Source organism: Nesoenas mayeri (assembly GCF_963082525.1).
Source record: "Nesoenas mayeri genome assembly, chromosome: 4".
Lineage (NCBI taxonomy): Eukaryota > Metazoa > Chordata > Aves > Columbiformes > Columbidae > Nesoenas > Nesoenas mayeri.
This window is the reverse complement of record NC_137540.1, coordinates 40,471,322-40,491,025: the sequence shown is the minus strand read 5'-3', so window position 1 is coordinate 40,491,025 and position 19,704 is coordinate 40,471,322. Positions and strand designations below refer to the sequence as shown.

Here is a 19,704-nt window from a genome sequence, read left to right as displayed (position 1 = left end):
TCATCTGCAACTTCTTCTTTGGCCCATGAAAGATCTGTAGAGAAGCCAAGAACAATATCCCAGTGTCCCAGCTCTGTCATGGACTTCAACTGTAAAGATTCTTTCATTTGCAACAGATGACTGGTCAAATCCCAGGGATAAACTAAACAGTACTATCTTAAATGTCACCAGACATTAAGTGTCTAGAGAAGACAAGTGCAAGGATGTCACTTATGTGCACATGTACATAATTTTAATGCATTTTTACCATAACTTATATGGCATTCATAAATATGTCAAATATTCAAAAGGATATCACATTAAGATTAAGACCACCACTGTTTAATATAGAACATCCTGAAAAGTGATTCATTAAATCAAAATCTCTCAAGTCTAATGGGTAACAAGCTGCACAATTGCATTATATACCTAAATTCAAAATCAAAGCTTCTTATATCCTCCTATAAAAATGAACACATTCAAGCTCAGTTATTTTGTAAAATGAATGCCTGACATCTACTGGCAATTATACAAACTGTATACTGTTGAATCAAACTGTCTTAAGCTTAGTTTTCAGACTAAGGAAGGTGCTTTCGAATATATATTATTCAAATTAAAAAAAAAAAAAAATTGCAATCATGATGTAACGAGGTTTCAAAAGCAAACTGCATCAATATTGCTTTTACTTGTTAGATCCAAGACAAATTTTTCCTGCAGGAATGATCAAATTCAGTCCTCAGAAAAACAGTTTTTCCCCAACATGATTTTTGTGCATATTATTTTTAATAAATTAGCAGCACCAAATCTAATGCCATTGTACTTCACATTCTTCTTTGTCTAGATAAAACATTTTTAGAAAGCTGTTTCCACAGTATTCTGTAATACTTCAGTCATCTTACCAAAAAACAAATATAACTGCTAACTGAAAAAACAGGACTGTAGGAATGCCCAATAACATACTGACTTAAGACAGTCCCATCTGTGATGAAGATTACAAAACATGTCTTTACTTAAGAAGACTTCTTAGGAGACAGCAAGGACATAGCAGAAAATAAGTAATATTTCACTAGAAAAAGTAATAAAAAAGCAACTGCCCCCAAAATTGGTAAACTGAAGGCTTTCAGTTTTTCACCCTTTCATGAGTTGCATAGTTCTTTTTCAAACATTTGGGGACTTATCAGTATAAAAAAAGTAGGACTTAGTTTTACAATAGCTAAAACATATTTCAGAAACTGATTTTGTGCATGAAGGGGTCAGAATAACAGAATGAAAATAATCCTCCTGGATCACAACCAGAAAATAGGAGAGAAAGAAATAATATGCATGGGAAAACAGGAAATTGTAAAACATTTTATGAATTCTTTAATACGGAGGTAGCAAATAAAATGCTCTGATTGACTAAGTTTAGGGGGGGGAAATACCCAGAACTTCCAAAGTTAACAACAAACTGAAAGCCTGTATGGATATCAAATAGCAGAAGTCCTTCAGCAATGGAAACTAATCCTTCATTCCAAACAAAAATAAATTTTTTTTGACAAGATTTTCTCTTGCCCCGTAGAAGCATCACAATGAACCCAATGAAATGAAGAGGGGAAAATGAAAAAAAAAAAAAAAAAAGGAAAAGCTATTTCCTCCATCCATTTTTTTTTTCCCCCAATTTTTCCTCTGTACCAACAAAAACAACACAGAATTAAAATCTGGTAGAACACCTATATCATAAAGTGCAGTTCTGGTGGTGTGCAACATTAAAGCTATAGTTTGCTACAATACTGCCAAAAAGAGAGCACAAAAGAGTTACATTGAATATAATGACAAATGTGTATCAGTTTTCTGAATGCAAACTATCTACAGTTCTCTCTGACAGAAGGAAAACAGCCAATCAAGAAAAAATAAAAATAAAAACAAAAACAAAAATAAAAATAAAAATCAGAGCCAGGAAATAACTTTACTTGTTGGCTTCTGGAAAACAATTTTTTTATATCTCCTATAGCTTCTCAGGATCAAAAGTGTTAAATGGTTGTTGCACTCACTGGAACTGGGCAGACAAGACTCAGTGTTTGATGCTGGCTCCCCAGACGTACAAGCAGCACTGAAAACAAACTACTAAAATTCCCTGGTATTGACCAGTTCTTGAAGGATTACACTGAACTGTAGATACACATATATACCATAGATAATTATCCAGTCTTCTGAAAGGATAGCAGCAGGATACCAAATGAAAGTTCCACATTTTTTGTTTTTGTTAATATTTAAAAATAACGAAAATGACAAGTTTTATAGTAGTTGAAAAACTCCTCCTCCTGAAGGGTTAAGGAGAGCATTAACAAAGGGACACATGACCTCATGGCATTATTATTATGCCAAGTATCCAGGAAGAAAACAGACAGACCTAAAGACACCCGCCAACTTTGATGAAAATGGATGGGTTCCTACACAGGATTATCTGCCTTTGAGGAGTGGCCTACTGTCCATTTTCAGGAAGTTAGGAGCCGCTTTTCAGATTTCTGATCAATAACTTATAAAACTAGGGGACAGGGGAAAATAATAGTGCTGACCATTCCTGAAGTTGAAGACAACACTATATGCTCTTGTGTGAGAAAAAGTTCATTAACTCTTTATATCAATATCCTTTTTGAAGATTAAATATTTGTGAGGATAAATCCCATCCATTTTGAAGAAAATGAAAAATGTTAAATCTGCAAGCCCTTTTACATTTGGGACTTCATACATAGTATAGCTTAATGTTATTCTGGAATAGCATGGTAGAAACACCGGTAAAGTAACTCCCTACTTATTTGTTTTGCTTTTTAAACAGTAAAAAAGATAAGGTTGGTTGTTTATATAGCAAGGAGGAAGTGTATTAAAAAATCAGTCTGTTGAAATGCAAAAAAACCACCAAAACAAAACATTAAAACCCTCAAACATATATCCTGTGGTAGCACATTCTTGAAGCAGCTGAGGCTTCTGCTTTTAGACTTTCCAACCAAGCCTATAAGAGACAGACTTCACTTTCTTGCAAAATTAACTTTACACTCTGTGATAGAGCTGTTGTCTGAATACAGAATATGAATTATTATAAATGTTATCACAGAGTCAAGTTACTTTCTAGATATGAGGATTTTTTTTACTTCATTTTATTTTTTACCCTTCTCCTTTTAACAGAAAGATGGTAACTCTGAATGCCAGGGCAAAGAACCATTGACTACTCTGTGCTTTTTCTAAGATAAGCCTGACTCCACTCAGAGCTGTTCAGAATTTTTATTTCATCCGTCTTCTTGGATTTCCAGCAATTATAAGCAACACATTTCTTAGACCCAAGCCCAAGGGTGAAAATCCACAACAACAAGAAATATAAAATATTTATTGACCTTATTTATGTGAATTTCTGCCTGTACTGAACCACTGTTTCCAGTGACATACGCTAAGTCGCTTGTAACAAATTCTCAACCACTTTCAGCTTGAGAGCAGAAAGCTCCTTTTAAATATAATTAATGACAAAAAAAAACCCTTAACATTTTTAGAAAACAGTATTTGCAACACTTCCTACTCAGTCCAGAACTATTACAACATCAAATCATCCAGTTGAACTCCAGTTTCAGGACTGTAGCTAAGATTATGCATATACAACTACTCATATTCTTATATTGCATGGATTTATGCAATGGGATATCTGCAGTGAACAAGACTAAACTAAATACAATACAGGAAACTTGTATTAACCGTGAGGAATATAAATATTGCATAATCCTAATGACTGTTACATCACCATCTTACCATTAAGAATTGCAAAGGCTATGAAAATAGCTAGAATAATCTTTAAGTCCTTCGTTTAATCAGTACTTAGGTTTCTAATAAATATTAATTGTATGGGGTGGTGGGAAATTAGAAGTAAATATTCAATTAGAAGTACTCCATAAAACAACTTATTTATGTTATCCAATGTTACATTCTGCTTTTACATGTGTACACAATTTAAAAAAATATAGAGAGCTATAAGCCAAAGAATATTAAAAGTGTCCTAGCGATCATCCCTTTATCTATTCTTCTCTCCTAGTTACCCCAAAACAAAGAAATAAAATAAATCACTCACCAAAGTATTCTTAACTTTTCTTAGTGTCTAGAGTTATTGCATACCAGCTCTATGCTTCTAAGACTGTATTTAGTAAATTTCACTCTATCCCTAAATATATTAAAAGGTCATATCCACTACATACATCTGAAGAGTCAGTGGATCTATTGCTTAAGTTCTGGCAACGGAGCCACCAAGATTTTGAGACTCTACTTCAGTTTTTGGAACTGTTTTCTCATCCCTTGTTATAGCCTACAGTTTCAACTTTTGCAACAGATGTATCTGAAACATGAACTTACCACTTTTTGGCTCAACTCTTACACTGGGACAACTATGACAGTTTCACTGACATTAATGTGATTGCATAAACACTAGTCTGCAAACACAAAACCCTTCCCACCTCAGCCCCCAGGTACACAACCTGGCTACGGCCCCATCATTGTGATGAGGAGGACACAGCTTCAACCCACCTTCCATTGCTGCTGTGCTCACCTTCCCAGGGTGGAAGGGCGTCACTGGTGACCACTTTAACAGCTTACACATAGCAGTGCAAAACCCACAGGAGAAATACAAAACTTGGGTACACTCTTCAATGGGCCAACACAATCTATACCATCACCCTTCCCAAGTGGTAAGATCTATCAGATACAAATAGTCGCAGACAGACATGGACATAAACTGCTCTTTCCAGTAAGAGTTCCATATCTTCCTAGAAAATCTGTTCATCTTAGAAAGATTTGTTGACAGATGAGGGGGAAGATCCAGACTAAATATTCAAACACAAATATTTGATGAAAACAGATTCTACTCCCACCTCCAGTAGATGTAACACTTATTTTTGTTCCTAGAACACAGGTACTCTTAAATGCACACTCCTGTAAGACATATTTTGTAAAAAACCCCACTGATGTCCTGTTCTGCACTTCAAGATGTGGAGTGAATATACAGCCTCCACTATCAAAATACACAGAGTACCCCAGCTCTAACTTTTCTAAAGCCAGATACATAGGGAGAATAATATTATTTACTGACTACCTTTGCCTGAATCTCAAAACAATTACAACTTTGCATGCTGAGCATAGTCTCCAAATTTCATTAAGAATGCTTCATATTACACTGAATTGTATGAGTCAGGAAAAGAAACAATAATTAAAAAACCCAAACAAACCACAAAAAAACCAAAACCAACCACCCAAAACACCCCACCTCTAAAACACAAGGCCCAACAGTCTTCAAGTCTGACATTGAAAATCTTACAGCTACTGTGTATAACCTTCCAAATAGTTTTACATATATCTTCAAGTATTTTCCCCTTCGTGGTTCTTTTCCCCATAGCTCATTAATAGCACAGAAGGCAGTGTCAAAAGCCTTATTTCAATCAAGATATCTTGTTACAGTCTTCACAGTTTCTAGGGACACTCCTTTGACTAATTCTTCAAAGTCATTTCGCTCTTAAATGCCTTTGAAAAGGTGAGTCCTAATGAGATACTCCATTTAGGAGTGAGACTTAACAATACAGAGAGATGTCAATGAGGCAAAGTTCATTGTTCCTGTGGATTAGAGCTTGTAAAACAAGACAGTCCTTACAGGGAGCTCAAATAATCTGATAAGATATATAACTTTATTTTATTAGAACTTTAAATTGTACAAATCACTTTACTTTTTAATCCTAATATTTGTAAATGTAAGAAGACCCCAATCCTTAAAAAGAAGAATGCTGGTGTTGGCTGTTGACACATATGCAGCTAGAGTTCAGGTGCCAGTGCCCATCTCTGTTTCTAACTATGCTAATTCCTAAAGCAAAAGATAAATGAACAAGTATTTAAAGAGAAGGAAGCTGGAAGGGCAAGGAAGAAAAAGAAACCTTGACCCTCTCCTTGCTTCAGAATTTGGAGAGAGAGGAAGAAATAGTACCGGAAGAAAATTACCTTTTAGAAATAAAAATTATTATTTTTTTTTTTTCAAAAGAGACTTTAAGCAGCTACAATCACTGTTACTTCCCAATCACCATTAAACTAGTTTTACGTTTACCTTCAATTACTACCTTACACATAAAAGTGCTCTTCTCCTTACCTGCCTTGTCAGCCACTCATAACTACATCTAATACAAATCACTCTTAAAGGCAAGTATTTCTTTAAACTTAAACCAAACACTCATTTCTGAACCGATCTTCCATAGCTACATCCAAACTCCTTCTTTTTCCCATACTAGCTCCTATTGTGGCACACCAAAACCTCTTCTGTGTGCCAAATCCAACTCATTCACCTCAGCACGGGCATCCAGAACCAGCCACTTGGAAAATGAACCAAACTGAAACACTCTTATAAAGTAAAAAAAAAACCAAACAAACCACAACAAGCAAGAAGGCAGACTAAACTAACACCACTATACCTGCTGTCCTTGTTGCACCATGGAAGCAAAACCCCACATGTGAAGTCCAAAGCATGTTTCTGCTAAGGGAGGGCCCAATTACCCCTTTGCCTGCCAACACCTGTGTAGCCAGGTGCTAGAAGGCCACAGAAGTTTCTTCACGCACCACCCCAGGCAATTCTAGCTACAAATGGACTGTTTTTCAGATGGTCACTTGCAAAAACAGTTCCAGTCTGGCTTAAGCATGCCAGCGTCTCTCTGAAAATAAATACAGATTTTTCTTGTAGAGCGCTTGGAAATCATTGGATAATAGCTGCAAAATACATGAAAATCGCTGTCTACAAAGTTATGAGTATACTAGAAATATGTCTTCAAAATACAAGAACACTCACTGCCATGGTCCTCTGGTGCTGGAAATACGTATGTTCTCTCTAGTCCATTTCTGCCAGTTTTATGATTTCAAAGGAGTGCCAGCTATTTCTTCAGCATTTACAGTCTGGAGCACCCCTAATAAGCACAAGGGGCTACAGCTGGAGAGCAAGGGAAAGTTCCAGGTGACCTTGGTGTGTGTCATTAGCACTGAGCTAGGGAGGTAAAGGAGTCAGGAGGTCAGGCAGCACTTTTGGCTCTGAGTTTTGGAACATTCTCTTAATGATACACTTGGTTCCGTAATTTTTATTTTGAATCAAATAGCTTATAATTCTGGATACTGTTATTATATTGATTCAGAGGTGGGTTTTTTTCCTTAATAGCTCATGGATAGAGGATTTAAAATTTCATTATTAGACAGTTATTTGGAAAAAATAAATAAATGTAATTCTTGAAGTCGTGCAAGGGGAAAAGAGAAAGAAAGAGAGAAGATTCTAAGATTATCATCCTGAGTAAAACAAAAACAAATTAATAACAATTATTAGAGGATAAATATCAACTTGCATAAAAGGAATATCACTGTGACAGGATATTAAGGGAAAAAGAAACCTTAACAATGGAATGCCTACTTTGTCTATACTTGTGCCTTATCCTGCAGATTCACAAAAATGGTCCAATAGCTGAATTTTCAATCTAAATAGCTTTCATTTAACGGAACTGTTTCTGTGAAACTTCTCTTGAAATAATTTTTAGAAAAATAAGATTTTCAACGTTTGTAATCAACAAATAATGTAGGAACTCTACTTGAATCTGGCTGTTAAGCAATATAATAGCCAACTTTAATTTCATTGTTGAGAAGAAACTTTTATTAAAAAAATAAACAACCAATAGTTAGAAATAATATCTTTTCTCTGTATTTCTTTCAATATCTTTAGTGCCAATCCATAAATAAGACTGCAGGGGAGCAAAGCTTCCAATAAAGACTTTAAAAGTTATTTTCCTTTCCTGCATAGGGCTTTCCATGTGGTGCTGCGTGCTCAACAGTAAATGGAAACCCAGGCTACTTTGAGAGTTTGCACTTTTCAGTCCCTAGACAAGAACTCTTGTCTTCAAAACCTCAATAAATTGCTATCTGAAATGCATCAGAAGTGTTTTCAGTTCAAATTTCCCACAAAACGGTTTCAAGCCTTTTCCCATTAAGCAGATCAGTTACTAGGGAATACATCTTTTGTACACATCACTACATAAAACACCATTATAGTTAGTAACACATTTAAGAGAACAATCAGCTGCCAGCAATACTACCACTCCTTTTTATAAGATGCACCAGAAGAGACAAGGTGAAGTACATGCCATTTGTTTCCATAAAAGAACGTTCTTTCATAAATGGTTTGAGAATTGTCACAACAGGATGTCACAACAGGAGTAATTTTACTTTTTGAAAGGCTTTAAAGGGATCGACTAAGGAATTTGCCTCCTTGCTCCCAAACCAGAAAGAGAGCAGAACATCCTGTCCCACTTGGTGGCTGAGAAGCGAAGAGCAAGGTTTAAGCACTAATTGCTGCTGGCCTTTCCCTCAAGAATACAACCGAGTTCTTCTCTCTAAGAACTTGAACATAAACTCAGTGATGGTTTCTTCTTTATCCCTCAAACATTGTAATTTCTCTTCACTGGGAAAGGCTAGAAAAGCTTCAAGCATCATGTTTGAAGCTACAGTTTTAGTGGCTTAAAATTCTGCTACTATCTGCTGGGAGGAATACACCATTCTGGGGGAATGACGGTAGACTTATCTCTGATGGTTTTTGACAGCAGCTTCTTGTCTTTGTAGTCAGAACACCTATTTCATAGATGGCCTTTATATTCATGGGAAGAGTACTGCCAAAGGAATCCAGGGAAGTGGCTGAATGCCAAGCCACAAGAAATAAGTTTCAGCAAACATTTCAGGAATATAATTTATTAATAAACCAACCACTTACTTGGCAATTAGCAAAACAACTCCACAATTACCTCTACAAAAAATTTTTTATTTTCCTTACATATGACAGTATTAAATTCTCTATAATAGTTAAGTTTTTAGAGCAATATATACATTTGATATCAAAGCACAGAAAAAAAATAGCATGTACTTCAATGTGCTGATTATGCTAATCCACAGAGAACAAAACAAGTTCAGAGAACTGAAATTCAGGTAAATACACTAGATACAAAAGAAAAGTTGTCCCAATATACTCCTGTGAAAATAATTTTTTTAGTTTTCACACTTAAAATTTTGTTTGTAAAAAGACAATGCACTTTCTGGAATTTTCTTCAACACCTCTTTTATTGATACACAGAGAATGCACTAAATAGTCACCTAGGGATAAATCATAAATAATAAAGATCCCTTTTAAAAAGCAAGTTGGCTTCCTCAAAAATATGTGAGTTCCTAAGTGAACGCACAACGAAGTGGGAGGCTCTGCTCCAATCTTTTGTATGTCTTCTTTTGAAAGCCTTGTCACAATTTCTCATCAGTTTTCCTATTTTTTTTTTCTGCTTCACAGTATTAAAACACTTGCCGTTTTAATTTCAGATTATATTTGTTCTTTCTGAAAGTCCCCAGCATATGCAGAATATTTGACATCTGGTAATAAATTAACTTCTCCCATATTTTGTTTGAATATATACATGTACATTAAGAACTATGTAAGGGAGCTGACGGTGGCAAGTGCTCCTCTCCTGGATACATGATGAGCAAGAAACGTGAGTGGATCAGTGTAAACCACTATTGCCAGAAGGCAATCCTGATGCCTGTTTCTTCTTTCTGTCCTTCCAACTATGACAAACATTTGCAGCTGCAACCGAGTGAAGGACACAAAGAGCATGATGTGCAGCCCCCCAGAGTCCACTTCTTCACTAGACGTGCTGCCTGGAACTACTACATACTTACTACCTTTCCCGGTTGATGCCAATCAGGAAGACTTGCAGATAAGACTCATGTCCATATTGCAGCTGGTAAATCTGCCTACATTTCTCTATGTCCCCGTGGGAAATCCTCTATTTCTTAGATGTTTCTCCTGTTTTGAAGAACATCTGTCCCATTCCTTGCTATGGAAAGGCCTCCTCTGGAACAAGTGTGTTCATTCTTCCTGCTGAGCAGATCCCAATGGAAGTGGTTGCTTTGTAGACAGACTTTTACTTTTCTTACTGACTTACACCCAATACACTGAAAAAGATTTCTTTTTATTCTTCCAGTTAGCTGCATTATAAGCAGTTATTAAAATGTTTTATAATACAGAATTGCATGTGGGCTGCACCACTGGCACTCAAAACAAGATCTAAAATAACTATCAAAGTAACTAATAGCAGCCTTAGAAAGGACCAAGCTTACCTCACTGTAACATGATAAGCAGGCATTTAGCAAAATGCTGTAAAACTGAATAGCCATTTCCTTCAGACACTCACAGAAACTGATTCCAGAAGATATATTTGAGTTCTACACAAATTTAATAAATATCACAGTACCTAAAAAAAAAATCACAGTAAGACTATTTTCTCATTTAAAAATGTTTATTTAAAAGAAAAGGAGATCTATACTCAGATCGTCAGGAGAAAAAACAAAACCAAACTCCTCAGTTTTCCCCCCAAAACCATTACATTGCAATTTACCTTTCCCTTAAGTTTCAGCCTCAATGATTAAAAAACCAAAAAACCAAAAAACAAAAACACCACCCTAAACTTTCATTTCCTTTTCCTATGCTGTTAGACCTGAGGAAATCAAGTACCTTTCACTGAAGGGTTGCATGGGATGTGAGAAGAACCCACAATAAAATTTATTCACAATATACAGGTATAAAAATATCTTGCTTCGGATTCAGTATTATAAGTTAATAACTTTTTGGTGTCTCATAGGTATCTGGGAAAGGTACAGACACATGTCCTGATCCTGTTACAAGAGGTAGAATGCCAGCATTTGGTACAACATTCCAGGAGAGAGTCAAAGTAATGTTCCTGTTTCCCCTGCAAAAAGCAATAAAGACTATCAGCACAAATACTCAAGTTAACCAATTTAATTAATAATAAATATTAAATAAATTAGGATAAAAATTGTTTTCCTGATCCAGAAGTATTTTCAGATAAGACTTATTTTTTTCTACTGTTACCTAACTTCGCAGCTGAATGCATCACAGAACAAATTCTATACAGACAAGAATAATGGAAACAGAAACCCAGAAGCCTATTACTTGTATTAGCAGTGCATCTTCTAATCTACAGAAGAACCAGGATATCTTGTATCCCAAAGTCATCTTCTAAGAATCAAACTACAAAGATGCAACAGACTGACAGAGTATCAGATAGAATGTAAGTACTTTACCACAGCAATAAACATACATATAAAATGCAAAGTATGCAACTAAAAGGAAGGCACCATTAATAAGAATAATACAAAAGGATTTACTTACTTCAGACCATTTCCATCATCAAAGAAAAAGTACTTTGTCTTCATGTCTTTTAACAACAGCCTTGGGTTATCTCCTCTCAACATGATCTTGTCCCAAAGGACCACCTGATTTAGAGCCTAAAAATACAATTGTAATTAAGTCACCAAGGTACCTTGCAAGACCATATTCAGTCACTGGAATTTCGTATCATTATTCATCTAAAAACCCTGAAGTATAAGTACATGCTTGCAATCCACAACTCATTTAACAAAACCATGCTTTGCAGGGAGGGAAACCAGTACTACTACACACAGAAGAGTGGCATAGAATAAACAGAAACAACATTTCAGTAAAACAGGAGAAAGCCATTTTTTAAAAAGTCATAAGCTTTCAAAGACTTAAAAAGTATGATGGGTTTTCCTTTCAAATTGCAAAGGTAAGTCACTTTTAAAAGCAGTATTTAGACTTTGTTTCAAATAAAGAACTTAAATTGAGCTATCATGACCCTGTCTAGGTATTTAACATTTTTTCAGCTTCAGTGGAAAAAAATCTCTACTTGAATTGCAAGTGTCACCCCAAAAATTGTATGCACAATTCAAAAGATGGATCCTAAATTCTTAAGTATTTGAAACTTTATACTGTTCTTTTAAGTAGTAAGGTCCTAAACAGTCTTGTTTAGTACCTTAAAGAACAATTTAGAGAATAATTTCTCAGTATTTGTGAGAACTAGTGATCTATGTGAAAAAAAAAAACCTAAAAGGTAAAACAAGACAGTGAAGTCCCAGGCCCTAATCAAGAACCCTAAAAACCATGCAGTAGATACTTTATAAGTGCTGTTGGACATTGTGTAACTGATATTTAAAAACCCTAGCAAAATCGTTTTCTGCAGCACGTTATGAAAAAACTCCACGCCTTCACTATATCCTTGCACTATGACCATAGTAGCTTAAACTAGAATTCAGTGGTACCATGACAGCATGGTGTTTCATTATTTCCACAAGCTGTTCCACACAGCTCCTAACAGACCAGTGAAAAAAGCCTTCAGCTATCCAAAGTGAAATACCAGCAACAACCAATTTAAAGGAGGCAGCAAGGCCAATCACTTTGAGAAGTATGAAAAGATAACATAAATGCATTATGGGGCTACAGCAACTGCTACAGGCAAACACTTCCGTGATCTATGAACAAAAGATCAACCACACCTTGCCAGACCAAAAGCCACTATATCTTGTTTCTAACAGCAGTCAACTGCAGAATGCTAGGGAAAAGTAAAACAGACTGAGCAAATAGGTGAAAACACTATTTTACATACCACTATTGTACATGAAAAACAAGGCTTGTGTTACTTTTCTCCCACTCTACTGGGCACATATTAAGATTCCTCAAAGTGAACATCCCACCCTGCAGTTAAACTGTCATGAAAATAACAACCACGAAGGCCAGTAAAAACAGTCCAGGATAGTAGGAAATGCTGGTGCCCAAACTGTTCCCAGAAGAACTTCAGAATGTTTAAAATAGCTGCAGAACAAAATGGGTAATTGCTTCAACTTTCTTTTTGATACTTACATTCTTTCTCGTTGAGTATTCTGCAGTCAAATATAGAAACAATTGTTTAACATTCCAGTCAAATATACTCTGCAGATGTATGTGAGTTAAGAAAAATACCATACTGTACTTATATAACCTCATTTTATTTTTACTAGATCTAAACAGACTACGATAATTACAGTGAGATCTTACATTTCAATATACCTCATCTTATTTACAAATCTGGACTTCCAGGAGTTTTAACATAGATTTTAATCATATTGAAGCAACAGGTTTTTAGTTGGTGTGTATGGGTGTTTTTTTTTGTTTACTTATTTACAAAATCTAACAGCTATTTCCTCCATTGATTTAAGAGTTCTATATTTGACAATGCAAGCTAGTAACCACAACCTGCTGCTAAGCAATCTATTATAAAACCTTGAACATAAAAAGCAAGACAGAATTCTTCAGTAAATATCTTCAAAGCAATTATTTATACTATCAAAGAATCTGGTATCCAACTGTGGATTGAGATACAATAGCATTAAACAATATATAAATACAAAATTGGCAGAGTGTAGAGTTCAAAGAGCCTGTAACACCCACATTAGAGAAGTTAGCAGGTGGGAAGTATTTCATATTGCAAGTGACACCAGGCATTAGCAGATTTAATTACCTGCTGACTACAAAGAAAATCAGCTTATTAGACTGGAACAAAACTGCTCAGATTTTTGATCAACAGTAAAGCACTGATGACTGCCATTTGAGACTGTCAGTATAATAAAGCTGATATTCTAAATACTTGTCTGTTGTTTATTTAGCAATAAAATATACCATGTGTGACTGCTAAGGAAAAGACCTTTTAACTCACAATAAAGATCAGTTGTAACCTGTTATGTCACAGTTCTCTTTTTTATTCTACTTGCCACTATCTCAAAAAATAAAGAGATTCCGCAACCAGATTAAAATTTGTTCTATATTGTTTCACTCATCCCAAGACCAAATCATGTTTTTAAGCCTCTAATTCAAAGGTCAAGTAAGGAACAATTTAAATAATTAACTGCTGTTGCTGCAAGAATAGCTGGAGCTATTTTACTTGAACATTTTTCATCATCTAACTCAAAACAAGATTCGGAAGATCTCCTTTGTGGGATTTCTTCATGCTTGATAAAGTTAGCCATGAAATAAGTACACTAAAAGGAGTTCTTAAACTGTCTCCTTCCCTTTCCCTAGCTGCTTTTTCTAACTGTCATTTTATTTTATCTTCGTAGGACTTTTTTTTTCCCCATCAGTTAAGAGAGCCTATGTACCAGTACCTCTTTACAAATTCTGTCAAAAAAACCCTACTGGAAAGTTGTATTTTCTAGCTCTACACACTGCAAGAATTACACCAGGCATGAAAGACTAAGTCAGTTCGCATTAAAAAATAACAAAAACCTCTCCTCCTACTATTAAAAGTCGCTACAACATAAAATCTTTATGTCCACATACTGTGAGCTAATCCTCACATAACAATATTTCTTTCAGAGGTCCTGTCCTGCCTCGCTCTACTTCTATTCTCACTCTATACACACTGTATACAATTCAACTCATCTACTTACAGAATTTTAGTCTCTGGTTTTAATACGTAAAAGCATTTCAGAGGTAAAACTCAGACTTTGGAGTTTACCTCTCCTGCCTCCAGCTGATAAAAATAATCCCTCTTATCCTGTGCAACACACACCTGCAAAAACCTGATTAACATGTTTATCCAGTGTTCACATGCATTCAAGATTTGCATTTTGTTCGGTTTGCTTACACAATGTAGTATTCTCCAAAACAGGGAAACCAAAAAGCAGAGGTAATCAATGTCTTGCCTAACAGAGTGACAAAAAACAGCAGACAGAAAAATCCCAGGAATCTCAGCCCAGCTGCAAAGCAAGGCAAAGTGTAATCACCTGAGGTAAAGCATGCTGCCTCATATTTGGTATCAACTTTTGTAGAAAAACACTGAATATTTTTCATTTCAACACCCTAAATCGTAAGAATTATTCCCTTCTATTGTCCGAAAAACAATGCAGAACAAAACGAAACAAAAACATTCACACCAATCCTCTTTCCCCAATAAAAGCTAGACTAACAGGGAAGCAGAGAAATACAAAAGTAAAGTTTCAAAAAGGTAACAGCAAAGAGAAAGATGCCAAAAAGTAATGTGATAAATTTTGTGGTATCTCATGTGCTTCCCAAGGAATTTCATACTATTCAGTGTTGAAGATTCAATAGCTGAACATCTAAACAAGTAAAGGATCACAATGTCTTTTTATTTTTAAAGGAAGACAGGTACTTCTATGACCTACTATGTCAACGTAACTTTGAAAGTCTCACAACAAAGTGAGTTTGAAAGGTGCCAAGAGTTTCTAGATTTAGTATGACAATCAAAATTGTATGTTATATAAACTCTGTAATTAATTTCAACTTGCTCTATGTCATCTACTAGAGACAGAATAGCTATTCCTAGTTTTATTTTACTGCTCTATGTAAAATACTACTTTTCACTGCTTTAAATTTAGATTTGAAAGATAAATTCCTACTTTTTCTCAAGTCCTGAGTATCTGAAGATTATAAGGTAACAAAAATAGATGTCAAGATGCTGTTATATCACAATGCTTGCAAACCATTTTTCCCATTAAGGATATCTGCAGTAATGTCAAATGTGATGAATCCCAGATCACTTCTCTCTCTAGGTCCAGTGAAATCTTCTACATTTTTTCTAAGACAAAACAAAACACAAGATTATCCTTTCTCATTTTTTCTCTCATGTATTACATAAATTATTATTCTTAATATGTATTTCTGCCATCCATTTTCTGTACTTTCTTTGAAATACTTTTGGCTAAAATATAAAAAAACATTACAAAATAAAACATGCCTTCCAGAAATTATGGAGCCCTAGTTCCGAATGACAGGCCTTGCCACCACAGTAGTCAAAGTTATACAAAAATCTGTAACTATCCGTACATAAACTGCACTACATTTCTCTTCAGTAAAATATGTATCAGCCATCCCCAAATATATAAAGCTGCCTGGAACACCAGAAGCACAGCTGTCTGCTGGCAACCATTTTCAGTATTATCTTTCAACTTTCCATTAAAAACAAAAAAAGCTTCTAGTGCTCAGTCTCCAACTATTCTGATAAAACAGAGTTTAAGTTTGCGGTTCACACAACTTACAAGATTTCTCCCTGGAATGTATTTAAGTAGCAGTATAAAGAAAATGCTTGTTTTCTTCTATATATGGAAAATCATATTATTTTGGAAGACTTTATTACACATTCATATTTGGAGGAATGGCTGACATTGCCACACTTACACCGTATTAGAAAATAACACAGATACAGCAGCTATTTTCATATGTTTATCAATTTACCAAACTCGCCCTCTACAAAAAAGAATACCATAAGCAAGTTAGCTAGGAACCTTAATCTTCAGGTAACAAAATATTATCAGCTTCTTAGTTATGTTTATTCCAGTTTGAAAATCAGTCTATTAAAATATCATTTCATTAAAACTAAGCTTGGTAATCTCAAAGAAAAAAAAACCATATTTTTAAGTAGAATCCCTTATCTAGCACTTCATTTCTGAATCACTGTCAATCTGGTGTACTAACAGGCCTTAAGCCTTGGGTCCACAGAACTTCTCAGAACTTCCAGAGATGCAATTAAGGTATGACACCTCTCATTAATACCAGACATGTGCATCACTGAAGGGACTGGCAGTACAAATTTCATCATAATTAGGCATTAGTATGCTACCTCATATATGTCAAGCTCATCTGAACAGTCAAAAATATGCTTTTATGCCACTTCAATGCTGTTTGAAATCCTCAATCTAGTGTAAATAGGTTTATTTTCCCCGAGGTATGAAAGCGATGGCAGTTCCTACTCTTCATTTGCACTCATCTTCCCTTTCAAATGCTGCTGTCAGCCATCCGCTCCTGTCCCTTATCTCAGGGTGGCCCCAAAGCTCCATGAGCTGCTTTATTTCACTAATGTGGCCAAAACTAAACCAAACTCATCAGTGAGTTCAAGTAAAACATCCTGTGAGCCTCATTTCCCTGTGCAGCTCTGGTAAAGCACCATGTAGATTGGAGCAGAAGCAAACACCTCCGCTTTCTGGTGACAGTAGCAGCAGCTGCTCAACTGCTTGTGAAACTACAGGGCTCCACATCCTATGTACTTGACAGTTTCCCTTTTTTTTTTTTTTTTGGGGGGGGGTGGGGATGGGAGAAACCCAAAGCCACAACAAAACTGGAGAAAGGTTCCCCTGACACAAGTTGGCATCAGTGCACTGTGTGTGGGCAACACTCTTTTCCTGTGGCATTATGTATTGCACACCTGGTGCATTTCACAGGAAGGTAAGTCTCCTCAGTCTACTGCCACAGGCCTCAAAAAAACCCAAGAAAAATATGTTGCCAGTGAAAAAGTTTAAGGGAACTACTAATTAAAAAAAAGTTACTAAAGAGATAAAGCGTGTTCATTTAAGTCCTTGCATGCCCAAAACTGCGAAAAGCAGTTCGCTCGGCTCCCTTGTAAGTCGCTACCCCGTTACACAGAACGCACCCAGTATTTGCAATCCAGCCTGCCGGACACGGCCGGACAGCGGCACGGAACCGCCCCGCACCGGCGGCGCCGCCCCAGCTCCCGCCCGGCCGGGCCGCCAGGCGGCGGAGCGCCGTCGTGGGACTCCCTCATTGGCCCAGGCGCGCAGCGGGCAGGAAGCGGAGCCGCGGCGGCCCCGGCCGGTGCAGCCGCCGGCACGGCAGCGGTGCGGCCTCGCGCGCCCCTGCGCCCGCCCGCAGCCGGGCGTTGCCGGCCCCTCGCGCGCCCCGGCCGTTACCCGCCCCGTAGCGGCTCCCCAGCGGGCAGCCCCTGCCCGGCCCGGCCCTCCTCCGCCACTCCCTCCCCTCTCCCGCCCGCACTCACATCGATACCCGGGAGACGGTGATGCCGACGGGCACGCTGCGTTCCTTGAAGGCGGTGGTGATGAAGCAGCCGAAGGTGAGCGCCGCCATCACGCTCAAACAGAAGGCGAAGAGCGAGTTAGCCCGAGATAGGACCGTGTTCATCTCCCCGCTCGGCCGGCCGGCCCGCCCGCCGCGCCGTGCACGCTGCAGCCGCTGCTCGGGGAGGTGGGGGGCGGCGGCTCCGAGGGGCCCGGCGGCGCTGGGACGCGGCAGGAAGCGGGCGGCGGAGGAAGGGGCGCGCGCACGGGCGGTGGGAAGGGGGCGTGGCCTCTCCGAGAGCCCGCCCAGCCGAGGTGGGGCCCACGCGCCTCCCGCACCGCGGCTGCGTCGGCGCTTCCGCCAGGAGTTGGGCGGTGCCGCGGCGTCCCTCGCGGCCGCGACGTGGAGGGGGGGTGGCGGAACTGACAGCCCAGTTCCTTCCCGGACGTTCCCCTGCCGGCCCCCGTGTCCGCTCCTACCGGCAGGGCGCCAACTTTGCGCCGCGATGCCTTTTGAGACCCGCACCCTCTCCGGCACATCCCAAACCTGGGAGTCTGGAGAAAGAAACATGTCGTGCTCCTGTGGCATTGACATTCACTACCTTGTTTCCTGTAGGATGTTCATTTTCACTTTATTACAAACATATTCAGCATGTGAATTGTCTTGTCTAGAAACGTCATTTAGTAACTGGACGTGGACCTATTGGAGAGGGTCCAGAGAAGGCCATAAAAATGATCAGAGGGCTGTAACACCTCTCCTATGAGGGCAGGCTGAGAGAGTTGGGGTTGTTCAGCCTGGAGAAGAGAAGGCTCCAGGGAGACCTTATTGCAGCCTTTCAGTACATAAAAAGGAGCCTTATAAGAAAGATGGGGACAGACTTTCTAGCAGGGCCTGTTGCAGTAGGACAATGGGTAATGGTTTTAAACTAAAGAAGAAGAGATTCAGACTAGACATGAGGAAGATTTTTTTTACAATGATGGTGGTGAAACACTGGCAGAGGTTGCCCAGAGAAGTGATAGGTGCCCCATCCCTGGAGACATTCAAGGCCAGGCTGGATGAGCTTTGAGCAACCTGATCTGGTTGAAGATGTCCCTCCTCATTGCAGGGGGGTTGGACTAGATGACCTTTGAAGGTCCCTTCCAATCCAAACTATTCTGTGTCATTGGAATCCTTTTTCTTTACCAGATGGCTCAGTGATCCCACACAGTTTGCAAGATGGGTCAGTCTTTCATCTTACTCCTCTGAGTTGGTCGAAATTTCACTTCAAATTGATGCTAGCAAAGCTTAGCTTATGTGGTGTGGTGGTTTCTAACTCCTGTTCTTTGGCCCCTGCTTGGAACTCATTCCTGCTCCCTGGACCAGCAACATTATGAGTCTGGGAACTAGGGGGAGAGAGAGTTTCTACAATGTGGTGGGTGGTAGGGGTGTGTGTTTGTTTGTTTGTTTTTTAAATATATTTCACTGTATTAAGCACTCTAGGTGTGATTAACATAGATTTCTCGGGATGGACAGCAGGTGTCAGCAGTAGCTCAGTTATATTTAACTTCCTCGTGTTATCATGTCTTTTTAAGACAAGTGAATAAATATGGCTGTTGCTCATGTAGTTTGGGATTTATTTTAGTAGAGCCCTTAAATAAATATCACTTAAAAGCACACTATGCAGGGGAAGATAGATGATATATTTTATTCAAGGGCTGATCCATTAATGTTTCAGAACAAAGGAACCTTTTGTGTCTTTTTAATTACTGAAATCTTGCAAAATTAAAAGAGGACAAAAATATTGATGTGAAGGAGCCCATTGTGAAGGAAGAAGGGAAGAAGGTTATTCACAATAGCTGTTTGCTGGTAAGTTCCAAATTGTTCTGTGGAAAACATAAGATATTTTCTTTTTTAAAGAATAGTGGTATAATATTCATGTCAGAAGTCACTGTCAGCTAAGTAAGTTGTGTTAGTTTGAATGGAGCAAATATTATAATTATGAAAACAAATTT

General features: G+C 37.9%; 2 protein-coding genes across 7 annotated transcripts in view; one reads left to right on the top strand and one right to left on the bottom strand.

The window, feature by feature from the left end:
- Positions 1-9,490: 9,490 nt before the first annotated feature.
- SPCS3 (signal peptidase complex subunit 3) lies at positions 9,491-18,228 on the bottom strand. Its single transcript, XM_080344494.1, has 5 exons — positions 17,694-18,228; positions 15,409-15,482; positions 12,773-12,849; positions 11,228-11,343; positions 9,491-10,784 (listed from the first exon to the last, which is right to left on the bottom strand). The coding sequence occupies exons 1-5, from the start codon at positions 17,834-17,836 to the stop codon at positions 10,652-10,654; spliced, it is 543 nt and encodes a 180-aa protein (XP_080200620.1). The 5' UTR covers positions 17,837-18,228; the 3' UTR covers positions 9,491-10,651.
- The window catches only part of ASB5 (ankyrin repeat and SOCS box containing 5), a 37,755-nt gene continuing 35,532 nt past the window's right edge, over positions 17,482-19,704 (top strand). For 3 of the 6 annotated variants that reach the window (XM_080344487.1, XM_080344491.1, XM_080344484.1), the window contains exon 1: positions 17,482-17,768. The gene's annotated coding sequence lies outside the window, so the exon portion shown is untranslated. Of the gene's footprint in view, positions 17,769-19,427; positions 19,559-19,704 lie in introns of all 6 variants that reach the window. The other 3 variants (XM_080344492.1, XM_080344485.1, XM_080344486.1) reach the window with 2 other exon arrangements.